The 27,950-nt window shown below is 39.3% G+C and overlaps 1 protein-coding gene across 1 annotated transcript; it reads left to right on the forward strand.

The window, feature by feature from the left end:
- The first annotated feature begins 140 nt into the window (after positions 1 to 140).
- On the forward strand, positions 141 to 27,868 carry LOC146479071 (kinesin-like protein KIF14). Its single transcript, XM_085111349.1, has 39 exons — positions 141 to 1,013; positions 2,836 to 3,067; positions 4,571 to 4,593; positions 5,185 to 5,266; positions 6,437 to 6,535; positions 7,342 to 7,394; positions 8,324 to 8,354; positions 9,179 to 9,286; positions 9,908 to 10,051; positions 10,683 to 10,804; positions 11,397 to 11,495; positions 12,232 to 12,305; positions 12,913 to 13,051; positions 13,456 to 13,519; positions 13,622 to 13,724; positions 14,245 to 14,314; positions 14,450 to 14,493; positions 14,964 to 15,022; positions 15,987 to 16,024; positions 16,392 to 16,532; positions 16,669 to 16,753; positions 16,829 to 16,903; positions 17,117 to 17,203; positions 17,317 to 17,382; positions 17,718 to 17,819; positions 18,348 to 18,420; positions 19,171 to 19,256; positions 19,443 to 19,478; positions 20,154 to 20,258; positions 20,939 to 21,048; positions 21,176 to 21,246; positions 21,430 to 21,600; positions 21,811 to 21,891; positions 22,164 to 22,283; positions 22,537 to 22,715; positions 22,862 to 22,999; positions 24,748 to 24,891; positions 25,596 to 25,676; positions 25,892 to 27,868. Exons 1-39 carry the CDS (start codon positions 253 to 255, stop codon positions 26,465 to 26,467), a joined length of 4,872 nt encoding a protein of 1,623 aa, XP_084967475.1. The 5' UTR covers positions 141 to 252; the 3' UTR covers positions 26,468 to 27,868.
- The last annotated feature ends 82 nt before the right edge of the window (positions 27,869 to 27,950 follow it).

Genomic DNA, 27,950 nt, shown 5'->3' on the forward strand with positions numbered 1-27,950 from the left:
CTCTTGGACACGGTCTGTAAAAGACGAGAGAGAACTGAGCTCCAACGTAATTCCCGCGGGATCTTGAAAATAGTCACGTGAGCAGTTTTTGGTATCTGATTGGTCAAACAGCGTTGGTATCACAAGGTCAGCTTTCAAACCAAAAGAATTCGATTCAGTCAATGGTGAAGGATTGTTATGTTCGGTGAGATCGAAACCCGTTAAATTATGGTTTGTTGTTGTCTATTGTGGATTTAGTTTGAAATGTGAAATATGTCTACTCCCACAAAAGCAAGGAGTAAGCGCGCGCTTCCGACCGTCCCTCTTGATAGAGGAGCAAACGCCGATCGCATAGTTACAGGGACGCCAAAATCTGCTGGCACCATCTCCAAGAAACTACATGTTGAACCGGCACGCGTTGACGTGATAAAGAACAGAAACTGTACTTCACAGCGGCAGCTACAGAGAAAGAACGACCCCAAAATGAATTCGAAGCTTCGATCGGAATTGTGGTCGAGAACGAAAGATCTGTCTTCAAGCGAGAGTGGTTCAAACACTAGTTCACCTTTAAACTCTCCTCGAGAAACACGGAAGGCCACTGTAGCACCGATGGTTGCGCAAATCATCGATAAATTCTCTGTCGGCTCCCAGGGAACAGCTCCATTGGAAAGATTGGATACAAAAGAAGAGTCGCTGAACACAGAGAAAAAGATCGCACGAGTTTTACCGATGACACCGCAGTTTCTTGAGGAACATATCGCGGACCCCGCAAATGAACATTTGTACGCTAAAAGCGATTTGGACTCGAAAGCTAATTTGAAAATTACTGATCTGCAATCTGCGTTGGAAGTTAACAAAGACATAGATGAAGTAAAAGGTTCCATTGCGCCTTCAAGGAACAAAAACACTCTTGATGTGTTTCAAGCGAAGGAGGTCGTGACTCCGACTGTTACGACAACACCGCAACAACCACTTGATGATTCAGAAGGCTCGAGTGTCCGGGTTGGAGTGAGAGTTCGACCGTTTTTACCAAGGTATAAATGCGTGTTTGTATGTGTGTGATAGATATTACGAAAAGTGTTGCCTTTGAAAAAAGAACCTTTGATCTTTTAATGAGGTTGTTTGTTGTCGTTTGATGTTTTCCTGTGCTCAAGGTGATAAATTTTGCTCGTAATAGTCAATATCGCCTCCGGTTTGTATTGATCTGGAGTGTTGTGTGTCCAAGATGACTAGGCATTGATTGATTTCAAACTAAGAAATGTTTCCCCCAATTATAGTGGCGGCAGATGTTATACCGTACATTACAAACAATGCGTAGCACAACACGCTTTAGTGTTAATGTGAAATATAAACCAAACAATCGTGATTTTAAATACTTGTTGTTAAACAGACTGAAATAGTTAGAGCTTTGACTTTGTAATAACATTTAAATTTAAATTTTTTACCAGACAAGAACAATAATAATTATTCAGAATGTTGATAACCAGATCGCAGAGATAACTAAGAAATTTTATTTCCTGACCCAGTTGCTGCTTGTTTACATAATGAACATTCTTGCGGAATGACGACGAAATTAAAGCCTCATTATTAATTCAATTGCATTCAATAAAGGTGATCGAGTTCTTTGTTTCTTTACAAAAGGGCTTACAAGGGTTTAAGGTAGTGAAAGGTCCAGTATTGGATGTAAGATAATCAATTTGCAAGTGGTGCTTCCTAAAAATCTTCCTAATTTGTACAGGTTGTGGTAACATTTCCTTTCAAAATTTTCAAACTTCATTTGAAGAAAGTTTCTTATCCGTAACTTTAAAACAGATATACAGTTGAGTAGTTAGAATTGATAATTTACATCTCCTCTCTTCATTTTTTCCAAAACTTGTCTATAATTTTACTGCAAATTGAAGCACACTAAAGTACTTTTTGCCTATGAAAATAACTTCTGGATTCTAATAGATAACTAAAGGAGAAAAATTAGCATTAACAGTGTCCAGAGGAAATGACGCATATAATTTTAATGATCATTTGTCCCATTCTCAAATTAGTTCTTGGTGCTAATAATAGTGTCTGTAACTTTCAGGCTGTGAAAATTCTGGATAGAGAAGTAATGTCACTTGGCCCCTTCTAATTTGACAATTTAGGTTCAGGGAAGCATACCCTGAGCTTCTGCATAGTGATTTTTCTTTTAGTTGTGGTTATTTGTATTAGTCTTGCATAAAAGCACTTAATTACAAAAGGTGTCTGATGAAAGCCATGAATTTACGGCACCTAAACGTGAATAGTTTTCTGATGTTAAAAGTAAACAAACCATTACTCTTTTTGTTTGCCATCAGTCATCATTTTAGTGGATGTCTTAGAAAAAAAGTTTAGCTTAATGGGATCAAAAGGTCAGTTCGTTTTATCCATTGCTTTACATTTCAAGTGCAGTAAAAAGCTATGATTAAGAACACAATTCTGTTTTTTTTATCACAAAATGAAGCACAGTGCAGGACATAAAACATTGGAGCTAGGGCCACTTGCAGAAAGCCCAGTGAATCTTAGATAAAACAGCAAAAGCGTGGTCTAAAATGCACTATATCCTGTAGGTCAGTATGTTATGCACTGAGTCCTTCAATTATTATTATTATTATTATTATTATTATTATTATTATTATTATTATTATTATTATTATTATTATTATTATTATTATTATTATTATTTTTATTATTATTATTACTGAAAGAAGTAAAAAACCAACAGCAATCATTTGTTGGGTTTTGAAGTTGTAATGTGAAAGATGCTGAAATAGTAACCATTCTCAGCTAATCAGTCCAATCAGCGACAAGACTCAATGTACTGTTAAATGTTTTATTACCTCACAGGGAAGAGAGTGACCCAAACGTCAAGCAGTGTATTTCCATGAAGGACAACAAGACTATAATAACTTCTGATTCTGGAATGGAATATGAGTTTGTTTATGACCATTCTATTTGGTCATGTGATCCTAAGCACCCTGAATTTGTTGGACAAGAGAAGCTGTATGAATTAATGGGTCAGCCACTGCTGAATAGTGCTTTTGAAGGATACAATACATGCCTCTTTGCTTATGGCCAGGTATTGTTCAGTGACATTAGGTAAGCACAGACGTTTCTGAGTCACAGAAGGGAACCGGAAATTGAATTTTTCCCTTTTTGGAGCATTTTCTTGCCATCACATTTGTAACGTCAAGCCACAGTCATCAACAAGAGTTTTTCCAGTCTGTGGTAAGGAGCAAAACCACACCAAAAAAGGAAACATTCAACTTCCGGTTGCTGTCCTTGGCACAAAAATGTCTGTACTTAAAACCCTATTATTTATATAAAAACCTTGGATCTGTTTTCAAAAGATATTCATTTGCTTACGTTGACTTCAACTCTGATTCCTCATCTGTGTGTGCTTGGGGGGGGGGGGGAAAGGGAGGGGAAGCAGGGAGTACAACCCTCTACTTCCCTTATCCTTCAATTTTGGTCTCCCCCTCCCCTTTTCTAGTGACCTTCATCACTTTGTGGGTTCTCATTAGATAATGGATTATCAGGGCTGTGGACTCTCCGGGATAATCCGGGAGTCTCCAGATTTTGAACGGTATCTCCCGGTCTCCAGATTTATGTCTGTAATCTCCCGAGTTTGAGCCGGATTTCTCCAGATTTTTGTCTATAATTTCCCTGATAACTGACGAAGTTTGCGATTTGTCGTAGACTTGACTTTCTGACAAGAAAATCTGAAATGTGTAGCGTTGTCTCTCCCTCTGTAAGGCGCTTTGTTATTGCTGGCCGGGGAAGTCATATTCTCCATATTTGAAGACGTGTGAGGTTGACAGCCCTGGATTATGCATCTAGATGACCTATCTTTGGTAGTGCATCACTCAAGATGCACAAAGGAGAACTCAGGAGGGTTACTGAGGAATGTTAACTTAGTCATAGGGAGATGTGAATTAGGCCAAATTGTAAGACAGAAAAAAGGTTCCATCGGGATAAAATTGGACTCAAGAAAGTTCAACAGTACAGAGTGTAGCCTTAAAAGTGGTCTTCTCTGCTTCAAAAACTCATTATTCATAAGCCCATTGACCTATCAAATGGTCGATAATACATCACGTGCAGTGACTTTATATCGATAAACCTCCTCCTTATTAGTATGCAGTGTTTCATCAGCTGGCACACTCCTCATTAATATGCGGTGTTTTATTAGGCTGATAAAACACTCCTCCTTAGTATGCATTGGTTATCTCGCATGCTTATTTCCAACTTTCACAAAGGCATAATTGTTATGAACTCTTTTGACACACGCTTTTCCAGGAATGTTTTTGAAGCTGTTTAAAAAACTTGCAGCACATGTTTTATTGGGTCCAAAACCACTTGAGTGCACCTCGTGGTTTTAAACCCAATAAAACACTCCTGCTCATTTCTTAAACATTACTTAAAACCCTAAAGAGTCCTACCAAAATTTTTTTCTGACAGGAAATGTCTAACCTCACAAAAACCCATATGCTAATTTCAGCTCCATAAAAGGTTTCCACACTCCTCAGTCACTCATGCACATGGTCAATTATGTTAATTTCAATATTGCCCATTTATCTTTCAGACAGGATCAGGGAAATCATACAGGTCAGTCTTTGTAACTATACAGTAGATTTATTAAATAAACAACAACCAAACTTGTAATAAGCTAGTCAAGAAATACTAACTCAAACATGCCAGAGATGGGAATAAAATGCCCCTGTACACTTATCAAAAGATCTTGAAGAACATCTGTATTCTCAATGTATTCTTGAACGATGATGATGATGTCAGTAATTTTGAACAACAATTAAAGCCAAATATGGGATGATGGAATGAAGGGATGTGATTGGGGCTCACAGGCTTGGTATTTGTGATCAGCCGGATTCACAATGATTAGGTTATGTTAATTAAAGGGTGAGGGATCAGACCTGTTCATGCTTTGGGATCAGGCATCAGGAATTTCAGGGTAGAAAAGTCATCATTAAAATATTATGTCTCTTTTTATGAACCTTCAGATTGCCATTGAAAATATTTTTAAACCAGCATGAATTTTGTCAGGTCAACTGATTTTAATTCAGGTTAAGAGCCCAAGATGAACATAAAGATCTTTAGCCACTTGGGATACAACTCCCTTTGATCACATACATTGGCCTGAATAATTTATTGATCTTTGTTTGTTTTTTTTTTTTTTTTCAGTATCATGGGTCAAGGAGATGAACTTGGCATTTTGCCAAGATTCTGTGAAGAACTTTTTGAGAGGATCAAATGTTGGAAAGAGGTACTTTGGACTTACTTCTGAAAGCACTTCAATTTATTCATTCCAAGCATTCTTTTGGAGAATTGAGAATCTAGAGAAAGTGATACCAAAAACTGTAGATTTGTGTGAGAGTGAAACCCAGCTCAATAATTTGCAAGTAACAGATTTGTACACAGGATCTGAAAACGTGTCACCTTTTAAAATGACAATCTATCCTCAAGACTAAAAGGAGATTGTTAATTAACTTTAGATTACAGTCGAACCTCCCGTAAGCGACCACCCATAATGTCAAGGATATGTGGACGCTTACGGGAGGTGGTCGCTTACCAGAGGTCAGACCACGGGTGGTCTAATTTCGGGTAATTTACATATGGTAATTGTGGAGACATAACCCTTTTGCCAGTGCTTATCGAAATCCAATCTTTAGACTGCCTGATTTAGGAGCAGAAAGTAAACGGCATTTTGCAATATCACATTTCAAGCGTAAAACATCTCCAACTTTCGCGTTTGTTTGTTTGTTTGTTACATAATCCAGTTGACGTTCTTTATTGCCACAATTTTTCTGTTGAGTAATACAAGGTTGAGAGAGTCATCACCGGTCATGCATGTACATACATGTAATTTACAAGATAAGAGAGTTTCTTTCCTACAAGGGATTCAACCTAATTAAAGTTTATTTCAGTGTACACTATAGTGCATGTGTATGTTGTCAATAATATTGTTTCAATGCTAAATTAAGCTACTTCGGGAGACACTTCCGGTAGCTCCGGCTGTGAGATTTTAATACGGCGTCCGCTGTAATGATGTGGCCAGTATGTTACAGCGACACATTTTGCAATTTCCTCCCGTAAGAGATACAGCAGATTTTGTGTCAAGTGGACGCCTATGGGAGGTTAAAAACAATAGAAATTTTTAAACAATCATCTCTAAAAGTGGTCGCTTACGGGAGGTGGTCACTTATGAGAGGTGGTCGCCTACGAGAGGTTCCATCTATAGTGATTTGACTTGAAAACTTCTGGTATTTTGGAAAAGTGGTCGCTAATGAGAGGTGGTCGCAAAGGGAGGTTCGGCTGTACTACATTTGAGAGATGTTTACTTAGTCATTGTTTAGTTAGTTTTAGTCTATAAAAGGTAAATGGAGACAAGTTAAGATATGACCCGCCGTTATGACACCATGTTTTGTTCTTACAGCTGCAGTTCACAGTGGAAATTAGTTACTTTGAAATCTACAATGAGAAGATTCATGATTTATTAGCTCCAAGCAAGAAGAAAGATAACAAGAGAGTCCAGGTTATTGTGCAAATTTGTTACAGTAACTAATTTTCATTTGATATATATATATAAGAAACCTACAAAGGGAACTCAATGGAAGCAGGACTAGGGGTAGACTTCTTCTATTTCCTAGGGATAATAAAGTGATCAAAACATGCAAGTGGTGGAGATGCAACTAGTACTCACAGGGAAAGAGAAACCCCTGGAATTGGGAGGGGGGGTTGGGGAGTGCATTCCCCTGTATAAGCTACGTAGGTATGTGTGGCACCAAAGGGTATGGTTTTTTTTAGCTATTTTGGTCTGATATAGGGAGTAGATTTTAACCATTTTGTTCTGGAAGTTTGAAAATGGTAAAACTGGTATGGATTTACTGAAATGGATATGAATTCTAGAGACCAGGTATGAAAGAGGTACCAGAAAAATTACATATTTTTGGTCTGAAAGAGGGTCAAGGTTTGGTGAACTGAGCCCCACATTCGAACCAAAAATTTAGAGGACCTGTACCCTACAGGAGATAAACACAATACATGTAAGCTACAGGCAAAGCCAGTGCATTTGAATCATATGTTGCTCTCACAACACACAGCCTTCAGCAAGAGGACTTTTCACAGGTTAAAACACTCACAAAGTCAAGCAATAAGGACAAACACAATTACATTACCCACAAGCTTATAACAAATAAAATCTGATAAATTAATGTATAAAACCTTATTTTGTAATATTGTGTATATTGCTAGTGAATATATTTATCTTTAATTCTGTTCAGCAATGATGTTATTACAGCTTAGTTTATCATCTTTCTAATTAATTCATTTGTTTTGCAGCTGAGAGTAAGAGAGCATCCTATTCTTGGCCCATTTGTTCAAGATCTGTCGACGTGAGTGCTACTGAATGTCTCATTTATTTACTAATTCAGTTCAGCCCCCTCCTTCCACAGAGGATGCCAACAACAGGATATCTTGGAGAGTTTTTCTAATATTTAACTGAATACAGTCGAACCTCCTGTAAGCGACCACCCATAATGTCAAGGATACGTGGTTGCTCACGGGAGGTGGTCGCTTACCAGAGGCCAGACCATAGGGGGGGGGGGGAGGGGGCTAAATTTCGGGTAATTTACATATGGTAATTGCCGACACCTAACCCTTTTGCCAGTGCTTATCGAAATGCAAAGTAAAAACTTTTCTTTAGACTGCCTGATTTAGGAGCAAACAGTAAACGGCACTTTTGCAATGTTACATTTCAAGCGTAACACATCAACAACTTTGGCGTTTATTTGTTTGTTACATAATCCAGTTGTCGTTCTTTATCTTCACAATTTTTCTGTTGGACAATACAAGGTTGAGAGAGTCATCACCAGTCGTGCATGTACATGCATGCTATTTACAAGATAAGAGAGTTTCTTTCCTATAAGGGATTCAACCTGATTAAAGTTCATTTCAGTGTACACTATAGTGCATGTATATGTTATCATTTGTTTCAATGTCAGCATCTGCTGTAATGATGTGGGCCAATATGTTACAGTCAATTTCTGCCCGTGAGAGAAACAGCAGATTGTGTGTCAAGTGGTCGCTTACAGGAGGTTAAAAACAATTGAAAGTTTTAAACAATCATCTCTAAAAGTGGTCGCTTATGGGAGGTCATCGCTTATGAGAGGTCGTCGCCTAGGAGAGGTTCTATCTATAGTGATTTGACTTGAAAACTTTTGGTATTTTGGAAAAGTGGTTGCTAATGGGAGGTGGTCGCTTACGAGAGGTGGTCGCAAAGGGAGGTTCGACTGTATGTATTTAATTATCTTGTTCATTACAGGTACACTGCAAGTTCATATGCAGATGTTGAGGTGAGAAAATAAGTTGTGTAGAATGTTTAAAATTTATCATAAATTTTAATTGGTGGTACAGTTGAACATTGATTATATCTGTTTTTCTCAATTATCTGGACTCTCCTCTTCTATCCCAATTTGTTCATGAATATTGATTTGTCACAATCACTGACCACTGGTTACAATTTTTAAGAAAGGTTTTAAAGTCCTGTATTGTATAATATTAGCACTTTCAGGTGGCTAAATGGAATTTAGACAAAGTTGAAATCTAACCATTTGCATTTGGCATTAGAGAGAAGGCACCCACTTACCTGTCTGAAGGTCTAGACCTGCCACTGATATAAATAGAAAATGATGGATTAAGGCATAACTTCTTTTTTTATTCCTGTTTTGTCTTTTGACAATTTTTTCTTCATAACTTGAACATAACTTTCCAAATTGTATTTTTTTCTTAAGTGGCCAATTTGGTTGACTGATCACTCATTAGGTTTGTTGTTGGGTAGGCTTTCCCTTTTCAAATCAGTTCATCAGTGCCATTAAGCTTAGTTGCCATGATGCCTTTATATTTAGAAGCTAGTTGTTTCTTGGAGGGTTGTGAGGCCTAACATATCTGTGTTTGGCAGGATTAATGCTGGACTTAACAAGGATTAAATTTATGGGTGGTAAACAAGATGAAGATACATGTATCTGGTTAACAGAATCAAAATGCCCAGTGTCATGACCACTTTCACCTTGCATAATTACAAAGTGGGAGTAGAGATAAGGAATCTGGGATAAGCCACAAGTGAACATTTGAGTGTCTGCAACAAGTATTTTGGATATTCATTTTTTTGTTTTAATAGTCATGGTTAGCTGTTGGAAACAGCATCAGAGCAACGGCTGCCACAGGCATGAACGACAAGAGTAGCAGATCTCATTCAGTCTTTACTATGGTCATGACACAGACAAAGGTAAACTTAAATGTTTTCAGATCTTTGTAGCAAAGATATGATTGTTTGGTTATGGATTCACGGAACATTCTGATTAAGGATTTCTTTGGGCAGGAAACCAGTAATTTTATCAGTTGAACAGTGTTTTTAGTTTGATGTGTGTAAGATTTATCACCAAGACTCATTGAAAAAAATGTTACATAGATTAACTATAATTATGGCTTACTGTACTTTGGGAAACGAAATGGAACAAAACGAAATGAAACAAAACAAAATGAAAATCTGTAGTTTGCGAAATGGAAATCTGTACTTTGCAAAAAGAAAATTGGTGACAGATTTTTAGTAAGCAGCAGTAAGCCTATAATTATCACATTTTTGTGTACAAAACTGCAGTTAAAAATTAACATAGCAGTTGCAGTAATGTAACTGTTTGAAAGGAAATCAATAAATAATTATTAAAATTAATTATTATTATTATAATTTATTAATTGATTATCAAGAAAAAATGTCATGTAATACATTCCACAGTCAGTGCTCATGATATGAATTTCAATGGCAGCTTAGTAATGAGAATCAGCCAAATCAGGTTTACATGCACGCAAGTCAATGAGAAGCATATTAGGTATTTTTGTTTACTTGTAGACTGAGATATTTGAGGACTCAGAGACACAAATGACAACTGCTAGTAAAATCAATCTGATTGACTTGGCTGGCAGTGAAAGAGCAAGTCAAGTGCTGAACAATCAGGTGATCAAGACAGCGGAGACGGCTTCTCTTAGACTCAAGGTGAAGTGTAGAAACAGTGCTATTACATAAATGCCTGCAATTGCCTGTTCAGTCCGGAGTTCAAATTTTCATTTAATCAGAAATTGGAGTCTATTGTAAGAAAGATCACATCTAAATTAGGCCGTTTACCAAGTTAGAGGTTCTGTCTTTAAATTGCAACCATGGAGGTAGAAGCCTTTCAAAAGTCGGAAATATTAGAGACTTTGTATAGATTTGAGGGATATCATCTCAGAATTGGAGACATTTGTATGGAATTTGGGTAACCTTTGACAAATCACAGCCTGCTTACTATGCAATGAAACATAACCAAACTTGGTAAAGTTGCTAATTTTTATGTGATGTTTCTGGTGATGGGATTCATTTCTTCATATGACGTAATTTGAACGATGATGTAAACTAGGGTCCAGCCCTGTTATGAACTTAGGAAAGGGCAATTAGGTGAAAACATCTTGTCCTTGTTTATTGACCATTTTTCAGTAACTAATTGTGACAAAATGACCACTATCTTTTTTAAAGTAATTTTTTTTTACAAACATGTGAATCACAAAGGCGTGAACACTTAGTTTTTTTCAGCTAAATCTCTTCTCCTCGTCAGAAAGTAAGGTAGTGTTATGTTTCATTTGCATTCCAGGAAGGAGGCAGTATAAACAAGTCACTACACACTCTTGGTAAAGTCATCTCTTTGCTGTCAGACAGGGAAATTCATTCAAAAAAGAAAATGTACATACCTTACAGAGACTCCGCTTTGACATGGTAAGATTGCACAACAAAACCACCTTTAGTAATGTTATTGTTTGGATATGATGGGTGTGAAAATTCCGAAGCCCAAGCACAAAGTTAACATACATCACATGCGTGGCACAAGGTCATATTAAAGTACATTTCTACAGGAATTCAACTTCAAATTTACTTCGGTTCCATCTACATGTGTCCGTTTTCCTTTGAATAAGCAAACGTTTTCTTTTTCGTTTTGGCTGCGTCTACGAGTATCCGATGAAAAACGTTACAAGTTACATTGTCGGTGACCATTTTCATGGGATACGTGTGGATAAGACACTTAGGTTCAATCCGTAGGGAATAAGTTGTGTTTTCAAACGAAAACGGATACGTGTGGACGGGGCCTTAGGGTTTATAGGTTTCAAAAAGGCGGCCGTTATATCTGTTTGTACTTCAGCTTACGTGGATGATGTTCAAATATTTAAGAAGGCAAACTGGTTAAACTTTTTCTATTTCAGTTGTTACTGACCTTAACTTGTGCTTACTTAGTTTATTCGTTCACACATGCGTGTACTGAAAGATCAAACATGTACTTGCTTTACTATACGAAGACATGTTTTGTTTGCAGGTTACTCAAAGACAGTTTAGGTGGCAATTCAAAGACAACCATGGTAGCAAACATTAGTCCTGCAAGCACGTCATTTGGAGAATCTCTGAGCACGTTACGATATCCTTTAGAAACACTAATAGATATTTAATTCTATTCAGCTGACAGGTACAACTATGTGGATACCAAGGTCGTTACATGTAAAAGAGACTAAAAAAGACAAGAAATGAGAAACTGGTCTGGGATGAGGAAATGAGGCGATTCTTTCCCACTTCATTTATGTTATTTTATCTAGAGGCCCGAGTCCTCCCGCTTTTTGTCAGAAGAAATATGGCTCTGCTGGCCATAATTTCTAAAATTCTGAAAAGTTTTCCATCCAGTCCTCACCTTAGTTCCGATTCCATCAAGTTTAACAAATTAGTTTCAAACTGTAGGTCGTAGATTCCTACTTTTAACTTGATAATGGCGTTTTTTAAGAGTTTTAAAGTTTTTCTTATGGATTTTAAGAACGTCTTAGGGCTGATTTTCCGTTCCAAATTTCATTAATTCAGTGCATGTGGAAAGCCACAGTGCTACTCAGTCCTGAACAAATTCCGCTCAAAAACGCACTGAAATTGGTTAAGCGTACACGGCAACTGACGGAGCCATAAAAGTGAGAGTCAGTGTTTTATTTTGAAATATTCAAGATATTTCTATAACTACGATCTGTAGCTTCATGTCTGTAATTTACCTTGTCTCACATACTACGCATGGGTTACCTGTGGTCATAATCTTTATATTCGTTATAAGACGCATGTACACCCAACAATTGGGAAGAGATCTTTACGTATTATGTTGTTTTCTTGACTGTTTACAAATACGCTCAAAGAGCCCGTACGATTGTCAACAGAGCAGTCATCAACGAGGATCCAAACGCAAAGATCATCAGAGGTGTGTTGAAAAACAGAAACTGTATAGAAATGTTATGATTGTCAACGATTCAACTTTTTGTACAGAAACATGAGAGAAGGCATTCAGCGTTGGCAATTTTTCTTCTCCGTCTTTTGCCTATTTCCTACAAATTTATATCACTTAGGCAAGCAATCTTACCTCATAAGTAAACCAGGGTTAAATTCTAGAAATTGGTGTTCAAGGTCCCAGTTGTAGGCCCCCTTTATATAGTGCCCTTTTTTTCCCACTAAATGGGACCCAAAGCAACTAAACGTCTCGGACAGAACTTTGAAGTGTGTTTTGAAAAGTATGAAATTTGTTAACAGCATTGGATTTCACAAAGAACAAAAATATATCACACAAGTGCTTTATTCTTTTTAAACTCAGCGACTTATATATATATATATATATATTTTTTTTGTTTGCACATCACCAAAGTCCAGAAATCCGGGCGTGGTAATGTCTACAACGGAGTAAAGTTTTCCGGAAAATATTGATGCTGTTTCTAACTTTCACATGAACAACATCACAAAACTTAAAAGCTGAAAAACGTTTATGTTATAATTTTGTCAAGACTGAGTCATTTAACTTTTTTTAATTATCCCAGAATTGAAAGCCGAGATCGAGAGACTGAAGTTGACTCAGGGAGAAGGAAACCAGGAAATAAGCGCCATAGCTCTGGCAGAAGTTGCTCTGTTGAGAGATAAACTCAAAGAAACTCGGCATATGTTGGCTGAATCTACAAGGTGAGTGGATTGATGCAGCCAGGTGCCTCCATCTTCTCGCAAGGGGGATGATTTAACTCGGTGTAATGTCTTGAAAATAGAACGAATACCGTTACGGTATAGTGACATTAAAATTTCAGACATACCGCAAATCAGCGTTAAGAGTGAGTGGGTGAAATGGAAGCCCTGATTCGGTTTTTTTATTAAAAAAAAAAAAATCCATGAAAACACACACAGTCATTTTCCAATTTCTGATTTCAAGCAATCATAAAATTGTGCAAACGCCCGCGAATGCTGAACTTTCTTTTAAAAACACACGACTATTTATGGTGTGAGACGCGTACTGTATATTTTAAATTTCACTTGTGGGAACTTCGGCGTTTAGAGTTAACTTCTAATGAGGCGTTTCCTTCTTCTTTATAAAGGAACTGGCAAGAAAAGCTTGCTTTGACAGAAAAGAGGAAACTCGAAGAAGCAGAAAAGCTCAAGGTAAAGTGGATTTGATTATCAAATCATTACACATTTTATTACATACACTTGCATGGATTTCTGTACCCTTGGGTTAAGCTCTCGTCTCTTTCCCCCCTACAGAAAGCAGGCATCTCTTTTAAGGTGGACAACAGGTTACCCAACCTCGTCAACTTGAACGAAGACCCTCAGCTGTCAGAATTGTTGTTGTATATGCTGAAAGAAGGTAAGCGAATCCGTTTAGCCCATTATTCTTGATCCACTGAGAACTCTTATTTTAGCGTTTGTAAATTGCCACTTCTCTCATTAGCCTGTGTAAAAGGTGCAGTAATTAATTTATTCACTTGAACCCAGAACGTAATCATTCCAAGGATATGCCACAACAATTCATCTTCTCTAAGCTGTCCCTCCTACTTTCGTCCCCTCACTTCATTTTGAATTCGTTCCTTTCCTTTTGGATTTCACCACAACCGGCCTTCGTTGTGATAACACTTTAAGCCCTAACAGTGATCAGCATCAAATTTCTCCTTGTAATATCAATGCTTATTCAACTCCTGAGATCATGAGAATTTAGAATATGATCACCCACGGTGAATTTTCTTGAAATTTTTATAACGTCTTCCCAGCACTTTTATGAGAAAAGTATGGGGACAAGATACGAGAATTTGTTCTTTGATATTAGGGATTAAAGGGTTAAAAACAGCGCGAAGTTAAGTAAAACTAGTTATTACGTTTTTTCTCTTCAGGCGAGACCACTGTCGGTCAGAATGATCATGACATTAAGCTAAGCGGAGCACTTGTAGCAGAAACACACTGGTAAGTGTGATGAACTATGCATGCATGTATCATGAGATACAGTTAGTTTTCAATTTCAGTTTGGTTTACGTTGTTTACGTGTTCCAGTCTTTGTGTTTCTGCAGCGATTACAAGTAAACATTTTTTCTTCCTCAGCGTCTTACGAAATGACGGAGAAAAGGTCACAGCTTTACCAATAGGTAAGTATTTCAGTTGTCAGTCATTTCTTTTATCTCGTTATTATTTTTTCCAGTGAATTAATACAGTATGGATAAGCCATTTGAGAAGCAGATCAGTGACTCAGCAGATTGCCATGAAAACCATCTCATTGGAAAAAAATGCAGAGACCTTTCCAAACTTACCCAACTGTAAACAGAAATTCCTAAAACGGGAGAAAATGCCGGAAGGGAAATCCTATATGGAAGAGGACTCCTAGACCTCGGGAGGAAGGTTATCTCTCTCCCCCCCCCCCCGCCCTAAATTCCAGTAGGCCGTAGTTTTCTTTTCCATTAACTTTGGAAAATTTTTCCATGTTTGGGGAGTGGCCGGGAAGCGCCTGCGGTAACACTTAGCGTGAATAAGCTTTGTAGCGTTCAATCTCTTCGAGTACAGTACATTCGACAGTGTAATGTATGTGTCAGCTCGTTCTTACACTCGAGTTCATCTGCAGATGATGCGCCGACGTACATCAATGGTCAGCTGATCGCAGAGGAGACAGTACTTCATCATGTAAGATATTAGCTAAATGTTCGTTGTTAGCCTGCGCGGAGCTGCTGCCACGAGTAGTCCAATCTCCTCCTTTAGCTACGCAGGCTGTATTCTTCATCATAATTGGCCAAAGATGACAATCTACCCATGTATGTAAACTGCACTCCCCCCCCCCCCCCTCCCCAAGTGTACAATCTTGTATCCAGAGTCCCAGGCTGGCCAGCGGTTAAATGCCAGGAAAGACTCTGGGGTACTGGAATTTTATTCACCGAAATTTTTTTTTTAGTTGAACAACGCAGGGGCAACCGATCAAACAATTGAAATTTTTTCGATCACCCTAGAGTCTCTCCTAGCGACCAACCGCAGGCCAAAGAGCCTGAGGACTCGGGGTAAGAGATTGTTCAATTTTAAGCAAAACACTTTGGTGTTGCGAGCCATAGCAATTAACATTGGGGCAGGGAAGGCGCAAGGGAATATGTGACAGCAAACCTGACTGCTATTATAATTCGCCCTGTAGGGGTGTGTAGCTTTGTTGAGAATTCATTGAGCCCGATATTCTCGGCGTCATAAAGGTTTCCAAGCAAAGATATTATCGAGTGACTATATTTGGAATTGGGATACCTGCAAACAGAGTAAAACCTGGTATTACAGACTCTGTCTGGACCAAAAGAAGTGTCCTTATTAATTGGGTGTCCCAGTAGACATGACGCTTAATACTTCACTTGCCGGGTCACGATATGGGATTGTCTCGTTTTCTAAGAAAAAATATTCAAAATTTCAATTTCAATACCTTGCTCATGCATAAATTGTTTTGGATAACGAACCACAATACTGTACGTCGTTACCAACTTCGGTTCAACATTTTCAAGTTGGTATCCATTTCCATCTTGACCATTCGTAACTGAAAACATTTGCGAATAGTTTTTTTGTGGAAAAGCAAAGCAGGTGATAAGGCCCTTTTAATTATTATTACTTTTGTCTGCAGGGTGATCGTGTAGTTATTGGAGGTGATCATTTCTTCAGGTACTGTAACGTTCATAATTTGTTTTTGCCTCTTAATTTTTTTTTTGTCTTTTCGTTTCGTTGATGTTCGACGTTTTCTTAAATCGCACCGCAAAGTAACGGTGAAAGGTAACATAGCTTTCACTGGTGAAACTTGTGTGTCACGTTCGACACTGTAAGGGAAAACATATGGGCCAATGTATATTATTTGTTGTAATTCCTCAACGCTCCACTCAAGAACTGAATAAACCACTATCGTGTGTTTAAGTTTAATGCCAAAGCGATAGTCCTCAAAAGTCAAAACAGTGCGTGAATCTCCGTCATTTGTGTAGTAGTTGCTCTTATCGTATGTTTGATTTCGTAGTTAAATCCGTTGATGTTATTGTAGGTTAAACCATCCCATTGAAGTGAAAAAGCGGAGGAAAGGTAGTGAAAACACTCCTGCTACGGATACAGGCAGGCATGAAGCTGCAGTTGTCAAGGACTTCGAGTTCGCACGGAATGAATTGGCTCAAGCGCAAGATGCAAGGTAAGTCTGAAAATCAACTGCACTTCAGCATTCTGAAGAATACTGTCATAGTGAGTCTCTTTTTTAACATAAAAAGAAAACAGGAACCAAAAAGAACACATTGTAGTAATCATCTTCCTTTTACGTTTGACCACAGACTCCAAGCTGAACTGGAGGAAGCCAGAGAGGAGGCAAGAATCAAGGCTCAGGAGGAAATAGTGGTTAGAATACAGGAAGCCAAGGTAAGAAATTATTGCTTTTGGTTCCTGCCCCATTCAGAAAAGGAAAGTTTCATTTGAATTCTCTTCTTCCTACAGGAAGCCGCCCAACAAGAGCTGACCGCGCAGAAGCAACACTATGAAGAAAAAGTCACGACTCTACATGAAGCTATGGTTAGCGCTGATTGGTTGTTTGAATGTCACGTGTAGAGTTTTCCGAGCACTGATTGGTTTTTCGTAATGTCGTGTAATCCTCGACTCTTTGCTACAGCAGTGAAAACTCAGTAGTTGATGGTGGCCATCTTTGAGGTTCTTTGCTATTGATAAAACTTACCGTTTAGCTGATAATTGCAGTTCAAGGTTTGACATACCGCTTTGTTTGTACAGGAATCTCTCTCGACAGAAAAGAAAGAAGCTGAACAGTCGAAGCAAACAGCTGTGGAAAAGATTTCGGAATTAGAAGCACACAGATTGGTAAGTTAAGTTTAATGTGAGGTTAAACTTGCGTGACTAGGTGGTGCCGTTATTACGTTTTTAGTTTGGTTTGCGTAAAACGTATCTCAAAATATCTCATTATTTTTAATTAGTTGTTGGAGCAAGAGATCCTGAACAACAGGAAGAAGTTGCAAATGGAAGCACTCGCCGCCAAACAGGTCAATACAGCTTACGTTTATTTTCCGGCTTTGTTAATTATGTTTTACAGTGCAGTGCAATACATGAACAATGTTGATTGTTGTAAACTTAATGCCTCGTCCCCAGGTGTCTCTCTTGAGTCAAACGTGGTGCGCATGGCGTTGTGGGACTGTCGCCTTTCGCGTCCTTCTCATCAACCCCTGCGCCCCTGTTTTCCCGCTCTTTCCGCAAATGTGTTGGCACCAGTGGACGAGGCTCACGTGAACAAATGATTTGAATGTTTGTGGTTGCTCAGGAAAAATAGGGAAATTTCTGCAGAATGTCTGGCTGATTCTTTTTATTGTTTCTTGTGCAGGCTCTGGAAGAAACCAAAATGAATCAGGTCCGAATTATCACTGAGTTGGAGAAGGAAAAGAAGAAGATGCAAGATGATGTACTGAAACTAAAGGAAGCGAAGGTGACCACAATACCCAAAGAAATGAATGAGAACCTGTTTGTTCATGCCACTTTGATGGCGTTTAGGTGGATGTGAGTGTGAGAAAAATTTGATCCCGGATGAAAGTCAAACCCATTACCTCATCTTCCCCATATCGGTCGGTTGTTGAATTGCAAGAAAACTCGTTGCACGGATTTCCAGGGTTTTGAAATCATTTATAGGATTTTCCCAAAGAGAATGCATTTTTGGATTCAAAATCTGGATTTTGCTTTTGACCGAAGGCACGCACCTAAAGGCAAAGATATTAGCCTGCGTAGCTGGCGGTTTTGTTTGCGTGGGGTTAAAAGTCTTGGCGGCGAAGCCGCGAGAGGAATGGGGCGGAGACGGTTTTTCTCGCGGCGCTATGGCGGCCCCGCCGCCAAGCCTTTTTACCCTGGCGCGAACAAAACCGCCAGCTACGCAGGTTACTAAGGTATGTGAAGGTAGTAAGTTCGCTTTATTACAGTCATTTTTAACTAGTTTTGAATGTTGATATTTCACTTCTTTCAGCAAAACCGTGAGAAGGTGAGAGAGGAGTTTAGAGCATCCTTCAACAATATTGGCAGGAAAAATTCGTTGGCAGGTAGGCGATTGTTAAACTATGTCAAGTACCTTTACTTTAAACGGAGTGAGGTCCTGTCGCATTTAAGTAATTTAATTTATGCTGCATGGTGTTTACATTCTGTTTAAAGCAGTTTAACATCCTAAAAGGAACGACCGAAAAACAAAACTGTACTAAGGAGATACCGTAAAAATTCCCAGTATAACACTCTCTCGAACATAAGTTCCCCAAATCTCAGAAGATAAAATCCGTCGGATAATAATACTGATTCCCCCTTCTCCGTCTCCTTTCCAATCCCAAATGTAAGCTTGTCTGAGTAAGCTGTGAGCTAACTGTTTTGAACGAATGCATTCGCGGGGCTTATATTCGAAATTTTAAGGTAATATACTCAATTTCTCAAGGATCTGCGGTACAGATAAACTTCAGAACCTTAATTATCGATCTTTAAATGAACCCTTACATCCCCTCACACGTTATAAAGCTTAATTTAACCCTAACCCTAGCCGTGAAACGAACTGGACTGTCGATTTTGGCACGCACTGGTGGTGTTAAGGCCTAAGATTAGTGAGATACGAGTCAATAGAAGATACACAGATATCATCGATCACCTGCCCTGCTCTACGCTCCAGAACTCCATGATAGCGTGCACCTTTTCCCAAGCTATCAACTAGCAGTCTACCATGGTCATTGTGAACGGAGTTGACTGTACGTGGAAACCATATTATTTGGGTTGGTTTGATTGGCTTATATAAGATGTACTTACTTCCACAGATGATCCGAACAAGAGGGAACTGTTACGAATCACGATGGCTTTAAGGGAAGCCAACAAGATCAGTCAGAGCTTGGCAAAACACATCGTAAGTGAAAGAAAAAAAAAATATATTTTTAAGTGTAAATTCCGCAGAAAACTTAATTTGTAGTCACTAACGTTATAGCGATGTGAAAATGTTCATAATTTACCCCTTTTTACTTAACACTGATCCAGTCTATGGGAGTGGCTGTGAATTTGCATTTATTCATGTAGGGTTTCTCTTCCGTTGCAGACCTTTAGCCGTGATGATGTGTTTGTTGATGGCAAGGTAATAACAAGTTCACCTTTTTGTATAGTAGTTTATTCAGTAAGCGGTAGCTTGTTGCTTGTCCTTTACAACTACACGCTGTCCTCCGTTAGACATGTAAGGGCTTGCATACTGGTTTTTGGATGACTGGTCGGAAATAGTAACTATAAGTTTGCCGTGGCTTTGTGTTTGTAGAACTCTGTAATATTGACGTAAACACTTAGTGCAACATACTCTAGCTCATCAAACAGAATTTGTCGACGTTTTAATAACTACGAGTAAAGACAAACTGACTAGGAATCTTTCCCATAAATTGTATATTTTTGTACCGAGTCGCGATTGGCTCACTGCATTGTGTTTGGACTCTGCTTGTGCATGGTGTTTGTGATTGACTAAATCCCAGTGACCAAAGGAGTTCTGCTCTATCGTAGAAGACCCTGTTATCTTCGAATATTTATCCTGGGCAAATACAAAACATCTTTGATTCGTACAATAAAATTGGCCAAATGGATCTTTCTGGATACTAACCGTTTCCACATCCTTCGATCTTGTATCTTTCTTATATCATTCGCACTGCTCCTTGTGCGGCTTCCGTTTTGTTTAAAATGCTAACCGCGAGCGCGATAACTTTTGCCCGAAGTGCAAAAATTTTCAACTTCTTGCATATTCATAAATTATATGACGTCATGTTTTCAGTCGGAAATGAAAATTCGTTTGAACAACACGAAGAAAGGTCTGACGACTGTGTGGTCCTTGGAGAAGTTTGAGAGTGCTATGGAGCAGATGAGGGAACTTTATCAGGTATGTCTAAATAGCCTACTGTCTTGCGCAAAGGCATTCACTCGGCTCACTGCACTTGGAAACGAACCGGAAGGGCAAAGGGACTGAAAGTAACTTAAAGCTAATGACAGTTAAATTTGCACTGACATAGTCACGCATATGTTGATCAACAAATATTGTGACTGATGACGCCGTGGATCGGCAAAAGCTCGGAATAAAACAAAATACAGTTGCGTAACGCCTTACTTTACATGTTTACCCGTTATTCAAGATGCTACTGATGGACAACTTCAGATGTTTACATTGTGACTTCTGTTCAACACTTTTGTGACCTTGTTCAACAAATGGTGCGTTGTGTGTCATGCTTTGTTGAATGTTGAAAGAGGTAATTAGAAAATTGTTGAAAACATCAAGCCATTTATCAAGGCGTCTTCAAAACCGTGACAACATCGTCCAACTTTTGTTGAACAGCAAATAATGAGGAAAGATGAAGCGTGAAAAGTTAGCATACATGTAAAGAAATACATGAATTGATAATTGCCGTCGATACATCACCATAAAATTACCGTCAATTTCTTATTTCCAGGGGATGAAAATTTATCCTAAAAAACGATCTTTCAGTAAAGTTCTGGCATTGTTATCATAGATGAGTCCTTGCTATATATGACGCCATTGATTTTCTTTGTCTTTTCCCCGCCCAGCATCGTGACAATGACAGTGTGTCGGGGGAGTCTGAGGACGAGACTGATCCTTTTAATGACCCGGATGATAAGTGGGAAAAAGACTTCAAACTGGATTCGGCAAGTAGCAGGTTTGTGAACTGCGAAATGACATGTCCATCACCTTGATTTGCTGTTTGGTAATGTAGACAAACTTGAAACACGAGGTTCACTTTTGTTTTTGTCTTCTTCTTTTGCTGTTTTTTGGTTACTTTGCAGACGCATTTCTTCCCTGAGTAGCTCAGGATTATCATCTCGTACCAGATCATCCTCGGCCAGTAAAACGCAAGGTACGTCATGAAATACATACTCAGTTGTCTACCAGTGTGCATGAGGCATACTCCTGCTCAGTTAGAGTGGATTGGAAGACTGCATACGTCAAGTTATAAACACAGAGGGACTTCTACTTTTATGCGAAACTGTTTTATAGTTCAAAAAACCTTAGCAACTCAACTTATGGTTTGTGTTCTTAGGATTTTCTCCAAACAAAGCAGAAAGTATATTTGCAAAGTATCGTAATCAACAAAACCCCGGTACATCCTCTGATGCACCCGAGGCGCCTTCCGATGAACCAGGGCCTTTACCAGAGAGGCCCGTGGAAGTGATCTCCAGTAGGCCCCCCGTGGCCCCTTCAGGCAGACGGAGTAAGTAGCATGTCCCAGATCTCCTTACATTTGTGTTGATTTTCAAGGAAATGTGTGATGTTTACAGACTGTGAGATCGCGACTTGTGACACCCTTTCATTCTCTACGACCCCGTTACAGACTTGGTAAAAACAAACCTGTTGTGTACATTTGTTACACAAGAAGACAAAACTAAGATCAGTGTTATGCAATGATCCTCTTTCCTTGCAGAAAGCGAAACGAGACCACCTGGCCCGTCCTTGCCAAGCCTGTGTAGAGACTCGATGAAGAATTACCTAGAATCTTTCAAAGGTATTCTTTACAACTGCGTCATCTTTTAGGGAAGGCCATTAGTGCTTACTTAGATTTAAATGCCGAAACTAGGGGAGTGTTTATTTGGAAATGAAATTCACAGTTCTAAAGATGCATTTAGAAGGCTCAATGCGTTTACAATAGTTAAAAGCACCTAAAAAATGAAATCAACTCTTTGGTGAAATGATCTATATACTATAAACCTAAATAGAACATCCATGTTTTTAACTGAGAAAAGTTGGTGACCGCAGTGTGCCTTGTCTTAATTCCAGAGTTGTCAGATCCATTTAGTGAGCCATTGTATGAGAAGATTTTAAGAAGCGTCAAGAACATTAAAAGCAATGTGACGGCCATTATGAAAGCACACCAGGGAAAAGTGTCTTCTGCTGGAGGTAAGAACTTTGAAGACTGTGGTGCTCAGAGCTTATGTGAATCCATTAGAGCTCTCAAACCTTATTACTGCTACAACAATGTAGTGGACTAAGCGGCCATAAGGGCTAACGTGCGCTTAACACCAATAGGAAAATATTACTTCTTCTTTCATTGCTACCAAGTGAAGTTCCACCAACATATAAGTACATTTTTTTGTTTCTTTATTTAGTACTTAGTGTTTCAATTCTCTTGTGTTTGCTAACTATTCCTTAGGTATTCCAAAGGAAGTTCAACAGTGTTGTCTGACAGCCACCTTCTCCTTGCAATTGCTTATGGAGCATGCGCGGATGTGGGGCACCGCAGAAACTCGAAATGCACACTTCACTGAACTCAGTTCACAGCTGATAGACACTGTGAAACCATTGGCTGATCATGTGATCAAAATTGTCGAGGTAATCTCTTTGTTCATTGTGCTAAGTTTCTGAAATCTTGCTTTAGCCGAACAACAGTTTTTCTACAATTTTTTTGCTTAAGAAATCTAGTTCAAATTTAAAATCTATGCCCTGAATATTGTTTTCTTTTCTTTCTTTGGTTTAAGACCCTCGATGGTGCGAATTCAAACATGGAGGATCTTTTCACAGCCTTCAATGATGACGTCAGGCATGTAGTGCGTCAGACAGCCAATATGGCCGTTGTTACGTCACAAGAGGAGCAACTGACGGATGGAGACAGCTCGGTGAGTGTTTCACACTGTACACTTCGATTTTCCCCGTGGGGGTTCGGGGGGGGGGGGGGGGGACGTTTTCCTTAGGATAACCCAGAGGTGATAAAACCTATCTGTTTTTTTGGGGTCAAGTTCGTTGTTTGGAACCTCTGTGGGTGTTTGAATCAGACCAGTTAAGGGGTAAAAATGAAGATTAACATCATTTCATTGCATAATGAAATAAAGCATCCAGCTGAGCAGCATACCAGGATTTCCTTAAGCTATTCGCATTTGAGATCCATAGTTGAATGTTTTCTCAAAATACCAGCTATAAACAGCAAGAAGTTACCCGGCATATGGTTCGACATTATAAATTAGCCTGATTAAGAGCGAAGTATCACTGATGGGATTTTTGATATCTTTTGTTAAAAATGATGAATAAGACCTTCAATCAGCTGCCAAATAATTCTAGAATGACGAGAGTGAGAGGAAAGAAATCAACTCAATTCTTGGAAGGAACAACTCGTGATCTGTCCTAGCGCATTTTGGAAACAAAAATGCGAGAACTTGAAAAACATTAGCCTAACATTTTTCAAGTTTCAATCCATACCGGCCTACTCTTTCTCTGGCCAGAGGCACTAATCGACAGTTTTATTGCACTGGGGTGATAATTTATAACAAACTTGCAGGGCCGTACATATAGCGCGGGGGCAGAGGGGTCAGCTGCCCCCGCCAGGAAAACTCAATTCAGTTTTTCTGACATAGTGTTTGAGTTTGCTGAGCTATTTCTTGTAGCTATACTGCTCCGAAATCACACGAAAATAGACTAATTTGACTGAAAAAATCTTCCTTCAATGTGAATTCCAAATAATTTTTTTTGAAAATCTTTCGAGGTAAAAGCCACTACGAGTTTTCTTATGAAAATAATGATTTTATAATTTGGGCTCGGCCTGTGGTACAGAATTTGGGGGGTAAAAAAAGACTGACGCTACGCGACTCCCTGGCGCGTGTTTTAGCCTTTTTAAATCTATCTTGCACGAGTATGTTTTTTTCAGAGCTAAATTGGTCTTTAAAAGACTACGCTACTCTGAAGTATTTGTAGCAGGTTTATAGAGCCTTGGATTTAACCATCGTATGTTCAACATCACAGGTCATTTGTGCCTGATGAGTTTTGATTTCCTCTTAATCTGTGTGTTCAACGACGGTGTTTTTGATGCCACATAGGGCGTTTCAGCTGGGTTTGGTTTGGCTCATTTAAGTGCGTGATAGTTTAAACTGTCTTTCTTATTGAGATATGGCAATGTTTGGTTCAAGCTAAACAAGGTGTTTATGCCATATTTGATAAATCATGACAATTTTAGGCAAAAAGCATCAGTGTGTTTTGTCTCCTGTAAAGGTCTTAGAGGCAACTTTCTGTGTATGTGTGTAGGGGTGAAAACAAAAACGTCCAACTAGAAACCCTGTCTGTATACACTGGTATAGGGGTGTGCGGAGTTCGCCCCCTCAGACAAAAAATCCTACGTACGACCCTGACTTGACAATTATTTCGTTGTTTCTTTTGAAAGGCAAACATTTTTGGGTTTTGAAATGACAGCAAATGTGCGTAATACTTCCCCTTTAAATAGAAGAAAGGCCCTCGCCTGAAAAAATTCAGGCTTGAACGGGATTCGAACCCATGACCTCTTCGATGCCGGTGCAGTGCTCTACCAACTGGTAGAGCTGGTCATATTGTGAGTTTGTAATATAGCCTGACTTACGAGCCTCTCTTCCTTACGTTTTAGACTGAAGGTGACAGCGAGCTGAACAAAGCTTTTCACGAAGGACAGGACATGTCGATGGAAATATCTGTGCGCGATTCAATCTCCGCTATTTCAGAGATTCAGGAGCAGCTGCAAACAGACACCATGGAATCCTACAGTACTGGGGTAAGTGAAACTGAGAAAAACGATCGAGTTAACATTCTTTGACTGTTTATTTTCCGTCTTCATCGACATGCATGCGCTGAACATTTTTGTCCTCACAACGAATTACTTATAAAGGACGGTGCCTACTAATACCGAAGTATTTTTGCACGGCTTAGCACTATGCTGGAAAAGCAGATATTGGTAGCAGCTATTGAAATCCAAAAAGAAAATTGGGGGTAACCACGCATTTTTTAGAGATAACTAAGCAACAATTATTCTAAAAAGCAGCAAAATACAAAGCAATGTATGGCATTTTTTTGGAAATTGAAGCTTTTTTGTATCTCTGAAAAATGCATGGTTACCCCCAATTTTCTTTTTGGATACCAAAATCACTTGCTAAGTTCTGCTTTCTCCGCATAGTCTTTTAAACCGCGCAAAAATATCCCTGTATTAGTAGGCACCACCCATAAGAAACCCCAGTATCTCCAGATGCGCAGAACGTATGCGCAGTAACAATAGTAGGCACCGTCCTTAACGAGTAACTGACGAAAACGAAATTGTGAGTTATCTGCAGGTTCCCCTTCTCGGTAAATGTCCTTATTTTGTGTCATTTGATAACGTTTTCTGGATCTTTTCATCTAGCGCACTACTTTGCCAGTGAAAGCAAATGGTTTTTGTCGAGGAAGTTCCATGTAATAGTGATTTCTTTTGTATTTTTTATGAAGGTTGAGCGAGAAATTAGCAACAGTGTGCTTGCGCTCATACGCACCACTGGAGATTTCATTCATCAGGGACGAGAAGTACAGGTAGGGGCATTTCACTTCCTTTTCCTCTCTTCATGAGTAAAATGCGCTACTTGCTACGAGTCTGATGAACGCGGACACGGTGTTTTTATTTTTGTGTTTTCGAGCAACTAGCCCTTCGTCAACTTCGCGTTCGGTTAGCACCGCTCAATCTGTGACTATAGAGTTATTTCCTGCTGTGAACACCCTTTTTACACCAGTTGCCTTTTTTGTTTCAGTTGCAGCTAATGTCAACTGGAAATGAAGACAACCGGAAAAAGGACACGGGAAGAAGTCGATTAATTTCTGTGAAGAAGTTTGTAAGCAGTGTAAACACACTTTTGCAAAGAACAAGAGACTTAGCCTCCAGTGTACGCGTGGCGTGCGAAGATATGGACCTCGATAAACTTGTCTCGCTCCCCGAGGAAATATCGGCATCAGCCGCGAATATTGTGAGGCAAAAACGCGCGTTTATCGAAACAGAATATTCATCTGCCGTGGGAAACAACCGGGACATTTTGGACGAGCTGGAATATTTAGAAAAGAAATGTAATGACGTTGAATTAGCCGCTGGAGATTTGAGGAAGACTTTAACAAGATTTCTGTTTCTTAGTCCTCCAAAGTCCTTGCAGAAAAAACACGCGTGTAAAGTGTTTAGGACTGGTGTCGAGTATTCGCACGACGAGGACTGGTCACCACTGATTGGACGGTCAATAGAATCCAGGACTCCTCTGTCATCGCGAGGCAGAGATTTACACAATGAAAAAGAGACGAAAGGTGTCCGCAAACTCTGGAGCAAAGAATCGCCTATTTAACAACGAAGACAATCAATTCAACTTAACTAAAATATACCGTAAAGTTACGATTAATGACTCCTTCCTGAATGCAGTTATCTCGTAACTTGACTTTCTGGAAGCGGGTATCGCTTTGCGCATGATAGGTGAAAACACTAAACGGCGTCGATAAGTATTGTAGAGTGGCAAGTGAAAAATGTGGAAATGTCTTAACAGTTGGTCATGATATGCTGACCCACAGACGGCGCACATTAATCTCGTACCCAGATCTCCCACTTCCATGTCCAAACCAATCCTGTAGGGAGATCTGGGTACAAGATTGGGTGCACATGTAACTAACGACAGTGCAGCCTTGTTCCCAGGCGTCATCACGCTGCTTATCGAGAGAGCCGAGCTCGGAGGCTTTCGGCCAAACTCGACAGTCAGGTCAGAGCGGCTGACGTCAATGACGTCACTTCCGATTGCATGCCAAGGACGACGGGAGGCAAGGCTGCCGATAATGCAAAGGAAGCAATGGCAAGTGAATTATAAACCGCTACTTCCGTAACTATACGGTATACGAGGAGTAGGGGTAGACAAAAATATGAAATGGTGTGGGTAATTTATTTGATGTCACTGACGATTATTTTTATTTGAATGGTGATTCCATAGGATTTAATCCACAATCAAAATAGTTGGCACCACCTTACAAAACTAAAAGGTTTGTGCCCAGTGGCGTCACAGCTTTTAATTGTGTGTATATGAGAACCGAACGCGAATTATATTGTGCTCTAAGCGTCCAAATAAGGAGGGATGGGTTTCCGTTATTAATAAATTAAAGATCAATAAAAACTGCTGAAAACCAAGAATCCCTCCTGTCCCGGAATGTTTCTTCCCGTGTTATGCGAATCTGTCACAAGGGATCCATGCTTGATACTTCCCTGATGCCATTCTATGCTTCATTTAATTTTTCTGTTTACAAGAGTCCGCATTGAAAGATCTCGGACGGCTGCTTAACGGACACAAATGAGGCAATTCCTTCATCTCGTGCAACACGGGCGTGCTTCATGATTAAAGAGGCAAACTGTCTGTTTCGAACGCTTACGGAGTGCACGCGTTGACTGGTTAACACAATCGTGGGTCATAAAGTCACACCATCATTTCCAAGCACATTCCAAAACTCTTTTTTCAAGCACCATTTTTCTTACGTGACGCAGGAATAGGGGCAAACCGGAAACAGGGTGGGAATGGGGCTGGATACTTTAATCAGTCAGGCATGCGTTGAATGCATGGCAAGTTTACTTGTTATCACATGTATAGCAGCGGTTTGTCTTGAGCAAAATAAGTGTCATCATGACTCCCAAATTCTGCAATATTGGTGACTTTGTTTTGCATATCTTTGGTCCCAATGGTTTGTCAACTGGCGACGCTTTAAAGACTGGTACCCAGAGAGTGGGAAAATTTCGTCCGTTCAATCTCGTTTCCAGGGTCCACGTGTCTTTTGGTCAGCGCTGGCCAAAAGACA

The sequence above is a fragment of the Pavona decussata genome, unplaced genomic scaffold (assembly GCF_977016875.1).
Source record: "Pavona decussata unplaced genomic scaffold, jaPavDecu1.1 SCAFFOLD_61, whole genome shotgun sequence".
Taxonomy (NCBI): Eukaryota; Metazoa; Cnidaria; class Anthozoa; order Scleractinia; family Agariciidae; genus Pavona; species Pavona decussata.